This window comes from Mauremys mutica, chromosome 3 (genome assembly GCF_020497125.1).
Source record: "Mauremys mutica isolate MM-2020 ecotype Southern chromosome 3, ASM2049712v1, whole genome shotgun sequence".
In the NCBI taxonomy this organism is placed as follows: Eukaryota; Metazoa; Chordata; order Testudines; family Geoemydidae; genus Mauremys; species Mauremys mutica.
In genome coordinates, this window is record NC_059074.1 from 3749606 (window position 1) to 3767589 (window position 17984).

General features: G+C 58.5%; 1 protein-coding gene across 2 annotated transcripts in view; it reads right to left on the reverse strand.

The window, feature by feature from the left end:
• Positions 1–1042: 1042 nt before the first annotated feature.
• DNMT3A (DNA methyltransferase 3 alpha) overlaps positions 1043–17984 on the reverse strand; it is a 247436-nt gene continuing 230494 nt past the window's right edge. Inside the window, exons 21-24 of one of the 2 annotated variants that reach the window (XM_045009567.1) lie at positions 9756–9856; positions 5267–5336; positions 4324–4442; positions 1043–3749 (exon numbers count right to left, since the gene is read on the reverse strand). In XM_045009567.1, coding sequence (XP_044865502.1) covers positions 3608–3749; positions 4324–4442; positions 5267–5336; positions 9756–9856 — 432 coding nt within the window. In that variant the 3' untranslated portion in view covers positions 1043–3607. The remainder of the gene's footprint in view (positions 3750–4323; positions 4443–5266; positions 5337–9755; positions 9857–17984) is intronic. The other variant, XM_045009568.1, reaches the window with a different exon arrangement.

Genomic DNA, 17984 nt, shown 5'->3' on the forward strand with positions numbered 1-17984 from the left:
CGCCCAGCTCCTGGATCCCAACAGGGAAATCCCGTGCTGGGGCAGTGCCCACACAGGACGGTGCTGCCACTGCCTGGCCAGCTGGGGCGCTGTAGTCACATGCTGGGCAGTAATTAGTCATGGAGACAAGCCCCGGGTGTTTCCAAACGGGCAGGGTGGGGTGGGCGTTACCAAGGGGGCGGGGCAATGGGCAGGGTGGGGTGGGCGTCACCGAGGGGGCGGGGCAATGGGCAGGTCGAGGTGGGCATTACTGAGGGGGCGGGACAATGGCAGGGTGGGGTGGGCGTTACTGAGGGGGCGGGGCAATGGGCAGGTTGAGGTGGGCATTACTGAGGGGGCGGGACAATGGCAGGGTGGGGTGGGCGTTACCAAGGGGGCTGGCCAATGGGCAGGGTGGGTGGGAGTTACTGAGGGGGCGGGGCAATGTGCAGGGTGGGGTGGGCGTTACTGAGGGGGCGGGACAATGGGCAGGGTGGGCGTTACCAAGGGGGCTGGCCAATGGGCAGGGTGGGCGTTGCCGAGGGGGCTGGCCAATGGGCAGGACGGGCGTTGCCGAGGGGGCGGGACAATGGGCAGGGTGGGGTGGGTGTTACCGAGGGGACGGGGCAATGGGCTGGGTGTTACCGAGGGGGCAGGGCAATGGGCTGGATGGGGTGGGTGTTACTGAGGGGACGGGGCAATGGGCTGGGCGTTACTGAGGGGGCGGAGCAATGGGCAGGGTGGGCGTTACTGAGGGGGTGGGGCAATGGGCAGGGTGGGGTGGATGTTACTGAGGGGGCGGGGCAATGGGCAGGGTGGGTGTTACCGAGGGGGCAGGGCAATGGGCAGGGTGGGGTGGGCGTTACCGAGGGGGCGGGGCAATGGGCTGGGTGTTACCGAGGGGACGGGGCAATGGGCTGGGCGTTACTGAGGGGGCGGAGCAATGGGCAGGGTGGGGTGGGTGTTACCGAGGGGGTGGGGCAATGGGCAGGGTGGTGTGGGTGTTACTGAGGGGGCGGGGCAATGGGCTGGGTGTTACCGAGGGGGCGGGACAATGGGCAGGGTGGGGTGGGTGTTACTGAGGGGGCGGGGCAATGGGCTGGATGGGGTGGGTGTTACCGAGGGGGTGGGGCAATGGGCAGGGTGGGGTGGGTGTTACTGAGGGGGCGGGGCAATGGGCTGAGTGTTACCGAGGGGACGGGGCAATAGGCAGGGTGGGTGTTACCGAGGGGGCAGGGCAATGGGCTGGATGGGGTGGGTGTTACTGAGGGGGCGGGGCAATGGGCAGGGCAATGGGCTGGGTGTTACCGAGGTGGCGGGGCAATGGGCTGGGCGTTACTGAGGGGGCGGGGCAATGGGCAGGGTGGGTGTTACCGAGGGGGTGGCCAATGGGCATGGTGGGGTGGACAGTGGCAGACAGCCCTGGGCACGGCTGAGAGGAGCTGGCCAATGGCAGCCCAGGGACGTTATCGAGATGGTGGCTGATCAGTGCCCTTGTGACAAGACTCGGGCCAGGGCGTCTGCCCGTGGGACGACACCCATGGGTGTTGGGAAAGCCCCCTCCAAGCTGCTCTCCCCGTGGCAGACTCAGCAGGGAGGCCAAGACAGACACCAAGCTCCTCCCGGGCTGCTGTTCCAGGGCACACTGGCAAATGCCCCTGGAGGGCCAGATCCTCCACTGGTGCCAAGTGGCTGTGGTTGGGCACGTGGCCTGGACCGGTTAGCTTTGGCCATGTGCCCACCTGAATGTACCGCCCCTCGGGGCTGCCCTAGGGTTCTCTCTGGGATCTCACCCTGCCCAGTGGCACCGCTCTGCAGCAGATGCCTGCGCCCGAAGTGACCCCGGCGGCGCCTGCTGGCTTTCCCCCAGCGTGCTGCATAGGCAGGTGCTCGGAGGAAACTGCCTCTGCTCTGCCTGCCCAGGCTGTCGGGCTCGTGCTGGGCCGCCAGCCCCTGGAATCCCCCCTCTGGAGATGCTGCTCTTCTGGCTCTGCTGGGGGGAGTCTCCCTCAGGGGGGCCTGCCAGTGTGATTCCTCGTCTAGCCCTCACCCCAGGCCGGCCCTCCGCCTCCTGCCCCGCAGAGCATGCGCCCTCCGCCCAGGCCACGAGGGGCAGTGTGCTGGTGGGAAGGGACAGCACAGCTGCAGTTCAATCAAGTACTAAAAGAAACAGAATTCACAGCGTCCACAGAAAGAGAGAACCAGCCTCCCTGCCGGGCCGGGAGCACCCCACAGGGCAGCCGGAGCTCTGCCCTGGGCCCCCGGGCCTGGATGAGCAATGGGGGGCGTCTGCCCGGCCCTCCTCCCCACCTCGGCATGAACCTACAGTCAAGTTCTTCATTCTACAACAAAGAGACAAGAAGAATCAAAGATGGCATCAGCTTCTCAGTATAAAACTGCAGCCTGTGAATTCGGAGGTGACCCAAAGCATCGCTTTGCCCGGTGCTGCACCCCAGCCTAGGGGCTGGGGGAGGGGAGCCCCTCAGAAAAGAGCACCCAAAGGCGACGTACACAGAAAAGCACCAATACGTTTGTGTGTTGTTATTCTCTGGCGAGGGCTTTCTCTCCCCCCGGCCCCAACGGGCGGGCGGGCGGGCGCGCGGGGGCAGCCCCAGACCCGCTTCTTCCCAGTGCGTGGGAGGGGGGCCTTCCTTTTAGAAAATAAAAAGGTTATTGCATGACGTGGGACGGAGACTGCCTCCAGTCCCTCCCCCGCACTGCCCGGGGGGCGGGGGACCAGTACCTCCCCTGCCCCCGGCACTGAGTCTGCACTGGCTCCCCTCCTGCGCAGCTCTCTGGAAAGCCCTGGCACGTAAGGCAACGTGGAAGCTGATGTTTTGACTCACCCCGCTGTTTAAAAGCACCATTATGAAGTCAGGTTGTACAGTAGTAACAGTACCTTTTATATATATATCTATCTATCTCTCATATCTATCATATATATATAAACTGTAAACAAGAGGTAACAGCGGCATCTAGGAACTGCTTTCTTCAAGGTTTCCTGTGTGGTAGGCACCCGAAATACTGTAGAAAAGTGTGTGGTGTGGTGCATGTTCTTGGCTTCCCTGCTAGTAGGTTTTGCTTTGCATCACCAGTGATGGTGCTGGTAGAAGTAAGTAAGGCTCAGTGCTGGAAGTTACGGCACAGGCTGAGCACTCCCTGCTTTGTGCTCCTACGCTCACCAGACCAGAGACAAAACTCGAGCTCAGAGCGACAGGCCGACAGAACCTTGCTTTCGCGTTCCCCTCTCTAGGCTTGGGTTTCTGCTAGCGTTTCCTGCTGGCTTTGCCCTCCTGCTACGACAGTGCTTGCTCACAAGCTCGGGAAAGCCTCTCGCCTCGCTCGCAGCTTCGAGAAGCAGAAACCAAACTAACAGAAAAACCCATCCAGAAAAGAGCGGAAAATTAAAAGGTTACCAAAAAAAAAACGGTTTTTGTTTTTTTTTAAATAGGCTAAAAGCTGAACATTGAAAATTCAGGAGAGGACACCGAACCCTTTCGCTTGGGGAGACGCGGTGGATTCCCATCGGGTTTAATCCTTTCTCTCTTCTGGGTGCTGATTTTTCTCTTGTTCCACATTTTCACTTCTCTTCTCATGGGTGGTTTTATTTCACTAGTTCCTGTGTGTCTTAAACGCAGGCAAAGTATTCCTTCAGGGGAGCAAAGAGATGGCGGATCACCGGCACGCTCCAAGATCTGCCTAGCAGTCTCTGCCGGGCCAGGCGGCTCATGTTGGAGACATCTGTGTAATGAACCGGGAAGCCAAAGACCCTGCATGGAAAGGAGGGGACAGGAAGAGCACAGGTTAGCTGATTTCCTGCCACAGGAATCCTCCTTTTGGAGCCACTTAGCAGCTGGCAGGATCCGGGCTTGACGGTAACCTTCTCGGGTCCACGTCGGTACACTGTAAAGGTGCTCAGACACCGGGTGACGGGCTTGGTGAGAAAACCTGGACAGACAGACGGGCTCGCGAAGGGCAAAGCAGAACTGCAGAGGGGGCTCGGGTGTGTCCAGGGCTGCGCTGCCCGCTGGAGAAGTGGCAGGCGAAGGACATGAAGCTTGACTCATGGAGGGGCGAGCGAGGTGGAGGCAGTCGGGCTAAGAGAACTTGGTTTGCTTCAAGCCAACAAACGAGCTCCCGCTCTGAGATTCAGCTCCCCCTCGGCCCTTAACGACAGAGCTCCCCTGATGCATTCAGAGCCATCCAATCCTCCGGCACAACCAGCAGACGAGCAGTACGCATCCCCAGGCCTCCCTTCCCAGGCTACCGGTGCCCGCCCTGGGAGCCCAGCCCAGAGACGGTGCAAACCCAGGGAGCTGTCCCACCCCCTCAGGCCAGCAGTACCTCTCCATCTCCGTGCACCATAGGATGTCCTCCTTCTCGTTCATGAAGACGGGGAAATGCTGGTCCTTGCCCTGCTTGATGGAGTTGGAGCGAGTGGTGATAGTTCGTACTTTGCTGAACTGGAAGGGACAAAGCAAAACGCTCTGAGCAAACCACTCCCCTGCCCGGCTAACATGGCCTAGATGGGGACCCAGCCGAGGGAGCCCGTCTGCTCAGAGCAGTCTCAGGTCTCTCGCTGGCCCAGACCTTCATGGATTATTCTCATTTATCCCCATCCTCTGCCGGCTCCGGACTTGCTCTGGGGCGAGGGTGGAGTTCCCACATCCGGCCTGGCCCCTTGGCAGCAGCTAGGCTAGTCTGTCGCTCCCCTCTCCTGGTCACTAGGACCTGCCTGCAGCCAGGCTGGAATCGCCAGCATCCCCCCAAGCCCCTTGCTAGCTCCGGCGCCCCGCTGCGGTGGCTGCGCGGCCATGACAGCGCAGAACAGGGACCCTGTCTCAAGTGAGTCCACATGCTGGGGCACCCAGGGGGTCGGCCCTTCCTCAGCAATGGCACAGCCCCTCCAAGCTCCCTGGGGAGCGAGCTGAGCATCCTTCTCGGACGTCCAACAGGGCCAAAACAGGCGCCTTCCCCTCGCTGCCAAGAGCTGCACAAATGTCACAGACCCAGTCTCCTCGTGCGGGGATTCCCAACTGCTCCCAAACCGTGCCCCACGTCTGGCCCCCTCTGCCTGTTTCACTGGCTGGCTGGGATCTGCCATGGCCTGCCCCATTGGCCATGGCCCCACCTCAGCCTAAATCCCAAAGCGACACAGTGCAGTGCGTGCCCCTCCCTATTCAGTGCAGGGGCTGATGCCGTCCTGGGTCGGGACACGGCCCAGCTCCCAGGGCTATGCTCCAGCGCCTCCTGGCCCTGGCTGCCCCACGGGGGCTCAGGCGCTGACCTTTGCTATCCTGCCGTGCTCCAGGCACTCCTGAAGTTCCAGCTTATCGTTCACTGTAGATGCCAACGGCCTAGGAGACAAAAAGGTGGGGAGCTTGAGAATGGGCATTAGCCCTGCATTCAGTCCTGCTGCCACTTGCCAGGTGTGCCCGCCGGGGGGCTGGGTCCACCCGTGCCCCTTACCCAGGGCGCCTAAACGCCTCTCCGGGGGCTGGCCGCGCACACGGCGCCTGTATCCCCTTCGGGGGCTGGCCGCGCACACGGCGCCTGTATCCCCTCCGGGGGCTGGCCGCGCACACGGCGCCTGTACCCCCTCCGGGAGCTGGCCGCGCACACGGCGCCTGTACCCCCTCTGGGGGCTGGCCGCGCACACGGCGCCTGTATCCCTCCCGGGGGCTGGCCGCGCACAGGGCGCCTGTATCCCCCCCGGGGGCTGGCCGCGCACACGGCGCCTGTATCCCCCCCGGGGGCTGGCCGCGCACACGGCGCCTGTATCCCCCCCGGGGGCTGGCCGCGCACACGGCGCCTGTATCTCCCCCCCCGGGGGCTGGCCGCGCACACGGCGCCTGTATCCCCCCCCCGGGGGCTGGCCGCGCACATGGCGCCTGTATCCCCCCCCGGGGGCTGGCCGCGCACGCGGCGCCTGTATCCCCCCCCCCGGGGGCTGGCCGCGCACACGGCGCCTGTATCCCCCCCCGGGGGCTGGCCGCGCACACGGCGCCTGTATCCCCCCCGGGGGCTGGCCGCGCACACGGCGCCTGTACCCCCTCCGGGGGCTGGCCGCGCACACGGCGCCTGTACCCCCTCCGGGGGCTGGCCGCGCACACGGCGCCTGTATCCCCCCCGGGGACTGGCCGCGCACACGGCGCCTGTATCCCCCCCGGGGGCTGGCCGCGCACACGGCGCCTGTATCCCCCCCCCGGGGGCTGGCCGCGCACACGGCGCCTGTATCCCCCCCGGGGACTGGCCGCGCACACGGCGCCTGTATCCCCCCCCCGGGGGCTGGCCGCGCACACGGCGCCTGTATGCCCCCCGGGGGCTGGCCGCGCACATGGCGCCTGTATCCCCCCCCCGGGGGCTGGCCACGCACACGGCGCCTGTATCCCCCCCCCGGGGGCTGGCCGCGCACACGGCGCCTGTATCCCCCCCCCCGGGGGCTGGCCACGCACACGGCGCCTGTACCCCCCCCGGGGACTGGCCGCGCACACGGCGCCTGTATCCCCCCCCCCCGGGGGCTGGCCACGCACGCGGCGCCTGTATCCCCCCCGGGGGCTGGCCGCGCACGCGGCGCCTGTATCCCCCCCGGGGGCTGGCCGCGCACGCGGCGCCTGTATCCCCCTCCCCGGGGGCTGGCCGCGCACACGGCGCTTGTATCCCCCCCCCCGGGGGCTGGCCGCGCACGCGGCGCCTGTATCCCCCCCCCGGGGGCTGGCCGCGCACGCGGCGCCTGTATCCCTCCCGGGGGCTGGCCGCGCACGCGGCGCCTGTACCCCCTCCGGGGGCTGGCCGCACACACGGCGCCTGTACCCCCTCCGGGGGTTGGCCGCGCACACGGCGCCTGTACCCCCCCCGGGGGCTGGCCGCGCACACGGCGCCTGTATCCCCCCTGGGGACTGGCCGCGCACACGGCGCCTGTACCCCCCCCGGGGGATGGCCGCGCACACGGCGCCTGTATCCCCCCTGGGGACTGGCCGCGCACACGGCGCCTGTATCCCCCCCGGGGGATGGCCGCGCACGCGGCGCCTGTATCCCCCACCCCCCGGGGGCTGGCCACGCACACGGCGCCTGTATCCCCCCCGGGGACTGGCCGCGCACACGGCGCCTGTATCCCCCCCGGGGGCTGGCCGCGCACACGGCGCCTGTATCCCCTCCGGGGGCTGGCCGCGCACACGGCGCCTGTATCCCCTCCGGGGGCTGGCCGCGCACACGGCGCCTGTATCCCCTCCGGGGGCTGGCCGCGCACACGGCGCCTGTACCCCCCCCGGGGGCTGGCCGCGCACACGGCGCCTGTATCCCCCCCGGGGGCTGGCCGCGCACACGGCGCCTGTATCCCCTCCGGGGGCTGGCCGCGCACACGGCGCCTGTATCCCCTCCGGGGACTGGCCACGCACACGGCGCCTGTATCCCCCCCGGGGGCTGGCCGCGCACACGGCGCCTGTATCCCCTCCGGGGGCTGGCCGCGCACACGGCGCCTGTATCCCCCCCGGGGACTGGCCACGCACACGGCGCCTGTATCCCCCCCGGGGGCTGGCCGCGCACACGGCGCCTGTATCCCCCCCGGGGACTGGCCACGCACACGGCGCCTGTATCCCCCCCGGGGGCTGGCCGCGCACACGGCGCCTGTATCCCCTCCGGGGGCTGGCCGCGCACACGGCGCCTGTATCCCCCCCGGGGGCTGGCCGCGCACACGGCGCCTGTATCCCCCACGGGGGCTGGCCGCGCAGCAGGGCAGGCGAGGGCCCCGCTGGCAGTGCCAACAGCCCAGGGCTGTGCAGGGCTTCCAGTCACACAGTCCCACTGACCACCCACTCACCCCATAATTGCCCCTGGGCAGCCTTGTGGGTGGATCCATTACCAATGGGGAGAGGGGGGGCAGCTCGTGGGCGGATCCATTACCCGTGGGGAGAGGGGAGCAGCTCGTGGGCAGATCCATTACCCGTGGGGGGGGCAGCTCGTGTGTGGATCCATTACCCATGACGGGAGGGGCAGCAGCTTATGGGCAGATCCATTATCCTCAGGGAGAGGGGGAGCAGCTCATGGGCGGATCCATTACCCATGGGGAGAGGGGAGCAGCTCGTGGGCCAATCCATTACCCTTGAGGAGAGGGGGAGCAGCTCATGGGCGGATCCATTACCCATGACAGGAGGGGAAGCAGCTCGTGGGCTGATCCGTAACCTGGGGGGGGAGGGGGAGCAGCCATGGGAGGAGGGGGAGCAGCTCTTGGGCTGATCGATTACCCCTGAGGGAGGGGGAGCAGCTTGTGGACCGATCCATTAGCAATGAGGGACGGAGGTAGAGTAAGTCATGGATCAATTCATTAGCGATGGGGGGAGGAGGTACAGCACTTCGTGGACCAATGCCTAAGCAATAGGGAGAAGAAGCAGAGAGGCTCATGGGCAGGGCCGGCTCCAGACCCCAGCGCGCCAAGCGCGCGCTTGGGGCGGCATTTTGCCGGCAGGGCGGCAGGCGGCTCTGGCGGACCTCCTGCAGACGTGCCTGCGGATGCCCCACCGGAGCCGCGGGACCAGCGCACCCTCCGCAGGCACGTCTGCAAGAGGTCCCCCGGCCGCCGTGCTTGGGGCGGCCAAATTCCTAGAGCCGCCCCTGCTCATGGGGAAGCGAAAGCAGCTCCTGGGCTGATCCATCAGCAATGGGAGGGAGAAAGCAGGTGAAGTAGCTCATGAATTGATCTATTAAGAATGGAGCAGCTCCTGGGTCAATCCGTTAGCGGGGTGGGGGTGGGAGCATCTAGTGCACTGATCCATTAGCAATGGAGGTGGGGAGGAGAAAGCAGCTTGTGGACTAATCCATAAGCAATGGGAGGGAGGAGGCGGAGCAGCTCATGGACAGATCTATTAGCCATGGATGGGGGGAGGAGGCAGAGCAGCTCGGGATTGGCAATGAACTGAGGAAGCAGAGCAGGTCCTGGACCGATCCATTAGCAACGGGGTGGGGTGGAGAAAGCAGCTCCTGGCCCAATCTGGAGAATTGCCACTTCCTCCGCCAGAGCCAGGAGAGCCAGTTACAACCTCCCGCTGGGTGGAGTCACTCGCGCCCCTCTGATCACACTGCTGCTGCAGGGACAGGCTCCCTGCCTCTCCCCGGCTGACTCTGGCCATGCTAGAATGGACCACAAACGCCACCACCCCACACCTGACAAACACTCACAACGCGTCTGCCCCCCTCTGCGCTGCCTGAAGTCTCACTCTCATCTTACACAGGAGGAAACTGAGGCACGCAAGGGGAAAGGACTCGACAAGGCTCAAGGAGGAAGCTGATGTCAGAGCCTGGAAGAGAACCCAGGAGTCCTGGCTCCCCGGCCTGGGCTCTCAGTCTGCCCATGCAATGAGTCAGGTGCCGAGGGCCATGGGAACACATGACAAATGTTTCTTGAACGGAAAGGGCTGAGCTGGGCTGGTGGGAGCCACGCCAGGATTTCTGGTGGGGAGAGGAGCCTGGGACTCTGTCTCCTTGTGGAAATGTGCTCAGGGTAGAAATCAGGAGCTCCGAGCTCCCATGTGCCCCCAGAGGCTGCTCTGCAGAGCAGAGGGCAAACAGCTGGGGGTGAAATCTACAACCCGATTACGTGCACCCCTCACGGCCTGCGGATGCCCTGCTTGGAGCATGCAAGGGTGACCTGGCCCCTTCATGCCTTCAGTAGCATTGTGGTTCAAAGAGGCACGATTAACATGAGTTATGCTGGCAATCCCCCGGCCCCTGCTCCGCTATCATGCAAGAAGCAAACGGCCCAAAACTCGGGGTTCTCTCACCATGCTCTCACCAACCTGTTCATACCGGGAAGGTTACCCCAGAAGTACCGGGCCCTGTGCGCTGCAGACACCTCTTTGGCATCGATCATCACTGGGTTGGACTGCAAACAAGGAAAAAAAGCAGTGAAGTAACACCACATGCCCACAGCACAAGTGTGCTGCAACACAACTCCGTGATATGCTGTAACACTGCATCATAATCCCTAACACAGCATGACAGTGCTGCAACACTGCATCACCCCGCCAACATAGTTCCACAACAGTGCTATAACACTGCGTCCCAGCCACCCAACACAGCTCCATGACTGTCCTGTAACACTGCGTCCCAGGCCCCAAACACCGCCCCATAACAGTGCTGTCACACCGTATCCCACCCCGCCAACACAGCTCCATGACTGTCCTGTAACACTGCGTCCCAGCCTCCCAACACAGCTCCATGACTGTCCTGTAACACTGCATCCCAGCCCCCAAACACCGCCCCATAACAGTGCTGTCACACCGTATCCCACCCCGCCAACACAGCTCCATGACTGTCCTGTAACACTGCGTCCCAGCCCCCAAACACCGCCCCATAACAGTGCTGTCACACCGTATCCCACCCCGCCAACACAGCTCCATGACTGTCCTGTAACACTGCGTCCCAGCCCCCAAACACCGCCCCATAACAGTGCTGTCACACTGTATCCCACCCCAACACAGCTCCATGACAATCCTGTCACTCTGCATCACAGCTGGCAATACAGCTCCATGACACACTGTATCTCAGCCCCGCAACGCAGCTCCACAATATTGCTGTAATACTGCACAGAATCATAGCACTGGAAGGGACCTCCAGAGGTCATCTAGCCCCCTCCCCTGCACTCCTGGCAGGACTAAGTATTATCTAGACCATCCCTGAGAGGTGTTTGTCCAACCTGCTCTTAAAAATCCCCAAGGATGGAGATTCCACAACCTCCCTAGGCAATTTATTCCAGTGCTTAACCACCCTGACAGGTAGGAAGTTTTTCCTAATGTCCAACCTAGACCTCCCTTGCTGCAATTTAAGCCCATTGCTTCTTGTCCTGTCCTCAGAGGCTAAGAACAACAAATTTTCTCCCTCCTCCTTGTAACAAACTTTTATGTACTTGAAAATTGTTATCACGTCCTCAGTCTTCTTTTCTCCAGACTAAACAAGCCCAATTTTTTCAATCTTCCCTCACAGCTCATGTTTTCTGGACCTTTCATCATTTTTGTTGCTCTTCTCTGGAGTCTCTCTAATTTGTTCACATCTTTCCTGAAATGTGGCACCCAGAACTGGACACAATACTCCAGTTGAGGCCTAATCAGCATGGAGTAGAGCGGAAGAATCACGGCTCGTGTCTTGCTTACAGCACTCCTGCTAATACAGCCCAGAGTGATGTTCACTTTTTCTGCAACAGCGTTACACTGTTGACCCATATTTAGCTTGTGATCCACTATGACCCCAGATCCCTTTCCACAGTATCCTTCCTAGGCAGCCATTTCCCAGTTTGTATGTGTGCAACTGATTGTTCCTTCCTGAGTGGAGCACTTTGCATTTGTCCTTGTTGAATTTCATCCCACTTACATCAGACCATTTCTCCAGTTTGTCCAGATCATTTTGAATGATAATCCTATCCTCCAATCGCTCGCAACTCCCCTCTTCCCCCCAGCTTGGTATTGTCCACAAACTTTGTAAGTGTCTCTATGCCATTATCTAAATCAGGGGTCAGCAACCTTTCAGAAGTGCTGGGCCGAGTCTTCATTTATTCACTCTGATTTAAGATTTCGTGTGCCAGTCATACATTTTAATGTTTTTAGAAGGTCTCTTATATAACTAAACTATTGTATGTAAAGTTAATAAGGTTTCAAAATGTTTAAGAAGCTTCATTTTAAATTAAATTCAAATGCAGAGCCCTCCAGACCGGTAGCCAGGACCCAGGCAATGGGAGTGCCATTGAAAATCAGCTTGTGTGCCGCCTTCGGCACCTGTGCCATAGGTTGCCTACCCCTGATCTAAATCATTGATGAAGATATTGAACAGAACTGGATCCAGAACTGATCCCTGTGGGACCCCACTCGTTATGTCCTTCCAGTCTGACTGTGAACCACTGATAACTACTCTCTGGGACCAGTTTTCCATCCATCTTATAGTAGCTCCATCTAGGTTGCATTTCCCTAGTTTGTTTATGAGAAGGTCATGTGAGACAACATCAAAAGCTTTACTAAAGTCAAGACAGACCATGTCTACTACCTCCCCCCATCCACAAGGCTTGTTATCCTGTCAAAGAAAGCTATCAGGTTGGTTTGATATGATGTGTTTTTGACAAATCCATACTGACTGTTACTTATCACAGAATAGAATAGCAGGGTTGGAAGGGACTGCAGGAGATCATCTAGTCCAACCCGCTGCTCAAAGCAGGACCAACCCCAACTAAATCCCCTAATCGGCCCCCTCAAGGGCTGAACTCAACGCTCGGTTTAGCGGGTCAATGCTCAAACCACTGAGCTATCCCTCTCCCCTCTTCTAGATGTTTGCAACTGTTTGCTTTTAATAAGTCCATAAATGGCTATTAGCCAGGATGGGTAAGAATGGTGTCCCTAGCCTGTTTGTCAGAGGATGGAGATGGATGGCAGGAGAGAGATCACTTGATCATTGCCTGTTAGGTTCACTCCCTCTGGGGCACCTGGCATTGGCCACTGTCGGTAGACAGATACTGAGCTAGATGGACCTTTGGTCTGACCCGGTACGGCCCTTATGTTCATTATTTGCTCCATTATCTTTCCGGGTACAGAAGTTAAGCTGACTGGTCTGTAATGCCCCGGGTTGTCCTCATTTCCCTTTTTAGAGATGGGCACTAGATTTGCCCTTTTCTAGTCTTCTGGAATATCTCCCATCTTCCAGGACTTCTCAAAGATAATCGCTAATGGCTCAGATATCTCCTCAGTCAGCTTCTTGAGTATTCTAGGATGCATTTCATCAGGCCCTGATGCCCCAAAGACATCTAATTTGTAATTTTTGACTTGTTCTTTCCCTATTTTAGCCTCTTCTGATCCTACCTCATTTTCACTGGCATTCATTACGTTAGACGTCCAAATTGCCACCAACCTTCTTGGTGAAAAACCGAAACAAAAACGTCATTAAGCACCTCTGCCATTTCCACATTTTCTGTTTTGATTCCCACCCCTCCCCCCCATAGAGTAACCGGCCTACCCTGTCCTTGGTCTTCCTCTTGCTTCTAATGTATTTGTAGAATGTTTTCTTGTTACCCTTTATGGCTCTGGCTAGTTTGATCTCGTTTTGTGCCTTGGCCTTTCTAATTTTGTCCCTACGTCCTTGTGTTAATTGTTTATATTCATCTTTTGTAATTTGACCTGGTTTCCACTTTTTGTAGGACTCTTTTTTGATTTGTAGATCATTGAAGATCTCTGGGTTAAGCCAGGGTGGTCTCTTGCCAGACTTCCTATCTTTCCTACGCAGGGGATAGTTTGCTCTTATGCCCTTAATAGTGTCTCTTTGAAAAACTGCCAACTGTCTTCTATTGTTTTTCCCCTTAGCCCTGGTCTACACTACAAATTTAGGTCAAATTTAGCAGCATTAGATCGATTTAACCCTGCACCAGTCCACACGACGAAGCCATTTTTGTCAACTTAAAGGGGTCTTATAATAGATTTCTGTACTCCTCTCCAACGAGGGGATTAGCACTGAAATAGACATAGCTGGGTCAAATTTGGGGGTAGTGTGGACGCAATTCGATGGTATTGGCCTCCGGGAGCTATCCCAGAGTGCTGCATTGTGACCGCTCTGGACAGCGCTCTCAACTCAGATGCACTGGGCAGGTAGACAGGAAATGCCCCGTGAACTTTTGAATTTCATTTCCTGTTTGGCCAGCGCAGCGAGCTGATCATCACAGGTGACCATGCAGAGCTCATCAGCAGAGGTGACCATGGAGTCCCAGAATCGCAAAAGAGCTCCAGCATGGACTGAACAGGAGGTACTGGATCTGATCGCTGTATGGGGAGATGAATCTGTGCTATCAGAACTCTGTTCCAAAAGACAAAATGCCAAAATATTTGAAAAAATCTCCAAGGGCATAAAGGACAGAGGCTATAACAGGGACCCGCAGCAGTGCTGCGAGAAACTTAAGGAGCTCAGGCAAGCCTACCAAAAAACCAAAGAGGCAAATGGCCGCTCCGGGTCAGACCCCCAGACATGCCACTTCTATCGTGAGCTGCATGCAATTCTAGGGGGTGCCCCTACAACTACCCCACCCCTGTACGTGGACTCCTGCAAGGGAGTTTCACGCAACAGGGACGAGGAAGATAATGATGAGGAGGAGGTTGAAGATAGCACACAGCAGGCAAGCGGAGAAACCGTTCTCCTCGACAGCCAGGAACTGTTTATCACCCTGGAGACAATTCCCTCCCAACCCGGGCTCCCGGACCTTAAAGGTGGAGAAGGCACCTCTGGTGAGTGTACCTTTGTAAATATAATACATGGTTTAAAAGCAAGCATGTTTAATTTGCCCTGAAGACTTGGGGATGTATTCACAGCCAGTACAGCTACTGGAATGCAGTCAAGCAACATCTAGGTAATAATTGGAGATATTCCAATCTCCTAGAACGGACCTTGAAAGGTCATTGAGTCCAGCCCCCTACCTTCACTAGCAGGACCAATTTTTGCCCCAGATCCCTAAGTGGCCTCCTCAAGAATTGAACTCACAACCCTGGGTTTAGTAGGCCAATGCTCAAACCACTGAGCTATCCCTGTTCTTTCTCTCTCTGTGTTATCCTCAGGAGAGTGATATCATTCATGGTTACCTGGTTGAAATAGGGGAATTTTATTAAGGGGACATTCAGAGGTGCCTGTTCCTGCTGGGCTGTGTGCCTGGGGCTGAACAGAAACCATCCCCACTGTTAGCCACGGGGGGGGGGGAGGGGGAGGAGTGAACCGATCATCCCAGAGAATTGGGTATGAGAGAGGGTTTAGTTGGGTTTGTGCTGCACGTTAAACTGAAAACCGCAGCCCCTCCTTTTAAATGGCCAACCTGTTTTAAATGGTCAACCCAACTCTCCCTTTTTTTCCTCCCACAGCTGCAACTATTTCAGCACTCCCCCTGTCGTCTCCGTCCCAGAGGCTAGCGCAGATAAGAAGGTGAAAAAAATGCACTTGCGATGAAATGTTCTCTGAGCTCATGCAGTCCTCCCGCACTGAAAGAGGCAGACAAAGTCAGAGTCCAGGAAAGCACAAAATGAACGTGAGAACAGGAGGGACGCGCGAGAGGATAGATGGCTGGAGCAAGAGGAGCGGTGGCGGCAGTGTGATGAGAGGAGGCAGGATGCAATGCTGAGGCTACTGGAGGATCAAACTGATATGCTCCGGAGTACGACTGAGGTGCAGGAAAGGCAGCAGGAGCACAGACTGCCGCTGCAGCCCCTGTGTAACCAACCGCCCTCCTCCCCAAGTTCCATAGCCTCCTCACCCAGACACCCAAGAACACGGGGGGTTCCTGCCACCCAATCACTCCACCCCAGAGGACTGCCCAAGCAACAGAAGGCTGGCATTCAATGTGAAGTACAGTGTGGCCTTGCCCTTCCCTTCTCCCTCCTTCACCACCCTAACTGGTGCTTCCCGGGCTACCGTGGCAGTTATCCCCCTATTTCTGTGACTAATTAATAAAGAATGCAGGAACTTGAAACAACGACTTTATTGCCTCTGCAAGCAGTGATCGAAAGGGGGAGGGGAGGGCGGTTGGCTTACAGGGAAGTAGAGTGAACAAAGGGGGTGGGTTTTCATCAAGGAGAAGCAAACAGAACTTTCACACCGTACCCTGGCCAGTCATGAAACTGGTTTTCAAAGCTTCTCTGATGCACAGCGCGCCCTGCTGTGCTCTTCTAATTGCCCTGGAGTCGGGCTGCATGTAATCAGCGGCCAGGCGATTGCCTCAACCTCTCACCCCGCCATAAACGTCTCCCCCTTACTCTCACAGATATTGTGGAGCACACAGCAAGCAGTAATAAAGATGGGAATATTGGTTTAGCTGAGGTCTATCCAAGTCAGTAAACTGCACCAGCGCGCTTTTAAACGTCCAAATGCACATTCTACCACCATTCTGCACTTGCTCAGCCTGTAGTTGAACAGCTCCTGACTACTGTCCAGGCTGCCTGTGTATGGCTTCATGAGCCATGGCATTAAGGGGTAGGCTGGATCCCCAAGGATAACTATAGGCATTTCAACATCCCCAATGGTTATCTTCTGGTCTGGAAAGTAAGTCCCTTGCTGCAGCCATTCAGACAGACCAGAGTTCCTGAAGATGTGAGCGTCATGTACCTTTCCTGGCCATCCCACGTTGATGTTGGTGAAACATCCCTTGTGATCCACCAGTGCTTGCAGCACCACTGAAAAGTATCCCTTTCAGTTTATGTGCTGGCTGCCAAGGTGGTCCAGTCCCAAGACAGGGATATGCGTTCCGTCTATCGCCCCACCACAGTTAGGGAATCCCATTGCAGCAAAGCCATCCACTATGCCCTGCACATTTCCCAGAGTCACTACCCTTGATAGCAGCAAGTCAGTGATTGCTTTGGCTACTTGGATCACAGCAGCCCCCACAGTAGATTTGCCCACTCCAAATTGATTCCCGACTGACCGGTAGCTGTCTGGCGTTGCAAGCTTCCACAGGGCTATCGCCACTCGCTTGTGAACTGTGAGGGCTGCTCTCATCTTGGTATTCTGGTGCTTCAGGGCAGGGGAAAGCAAGTCACAAAGTTCCATGAAAGTGCCCTTACGCATGTGAAAGTTTCACAGCCACTGGGAATCATCCCAGACCTGCAACACTATGCGGTCCGACCAGTCTGTGCTTGTCTCCCGGGCCCAGAATTGGCGTTCCATGGCTAGAAAAGACAGTTACTCACCGTAGTAACTGGTGTTCTTCGAGATGTGTTGCTCCTATCCATTCCATGTAGGTGTGCGCGCCGCGCGTGCACGGTTCTTCGGAACATTTTTACCCTAGCAACTCCGGCGGGCCGGCTGGGCGCCCCCTGGAGTGGCGCCGCTATGGCACTGGATATATACCCCAGCCGGCCCGTCCGCTCCTCAGTTCCTTCTTGCCGGCTATTCCGACAGTGGGGAAGGAGGGCGGGTCTGGAATGGATAGGAGCAACACATCTCGAAGAACACCAGTTACTACGGTGAGTAACCGTCTTTTCTTCTTTGAGTGATTGCTCCTATGCATTCCATGTAGGTGATTCCCAAGCCTTACCTAGGCGGTGGGGTCGGAATGAGACGTGGCAGAATGCAAGACTGCTGAGCCGAAGGCTGCATCGTCTCTTGATTGTTGCACCAACGCATAGTGCGTTGCGAATGTGTGGACGGATGACCAGGTGGCTGCTCTGCAGATATCCTGGATTGGAACATGGGCCAGAAAGGCAGCTGAAGAGGCCTGCGCCCTGGTAGAGTGGGCAGTCAGTCGAGGAGGTGGTACCCGGTCGAGCTCATAGCATGCTCGAATACAAGCCGTCACCCACGAGGAAATTCTTTGCGAGGAGACTGGTTCACCCCTCATACGCTCAGCAAGCGCGACGAAGAGCTGGGCCGAACGCCTGAAAGGCTTTGTGCGCTCAATATAAAAGGCGAGGGCCCTACGGACGTCCAGGGAGTGAAGCCGCTGCTCCCGAGACGAGGCGTGTGGCCTCGGGTAGAAAACCGGGAGGAAGATGTCCTGGTTAATATGGAAGGCCGACACGACCTTCGGAAGGAAGGCAGGATGTGGCCGGAGCTGAACCTTGTCCGCGTGGAAGACCGTATACGGAGGCCCAACGGTCAGGGCACTAAGCTCGGACACCCGTCTCGCCGATGTTATAGCGACGAGGAAGGCTGTCTTCCACGAGAGGTGAAGCAGTGAGCAAGTCGCTAGAGGCTCAAACGGCGGTCCCGTAAGCCTAGCTAGAACCAGGTTCAAATCCCAGACCGGAGTAGGGCGCCGTACGGGCGGGTACAAACGGTTCAGGCCTTTGAGGAAGCGGGATACCATATGGGTGGAAAAGATGGAGCGACCCTCAATCGGAGGACGAAAAGCTGATATCGCCGCCAGGTGTACCCTCAAGGAGGAGACCGCGAGGCCTTGCTCCTTAAGGGACCAAAGGTAGTCCAAGACAACCGGAATAGGGACGAGAAAGGGATTCAGGCCTTTCTGGTCGCACCAGATAGCGAACCGCTTCCATTTTGCGAGATAG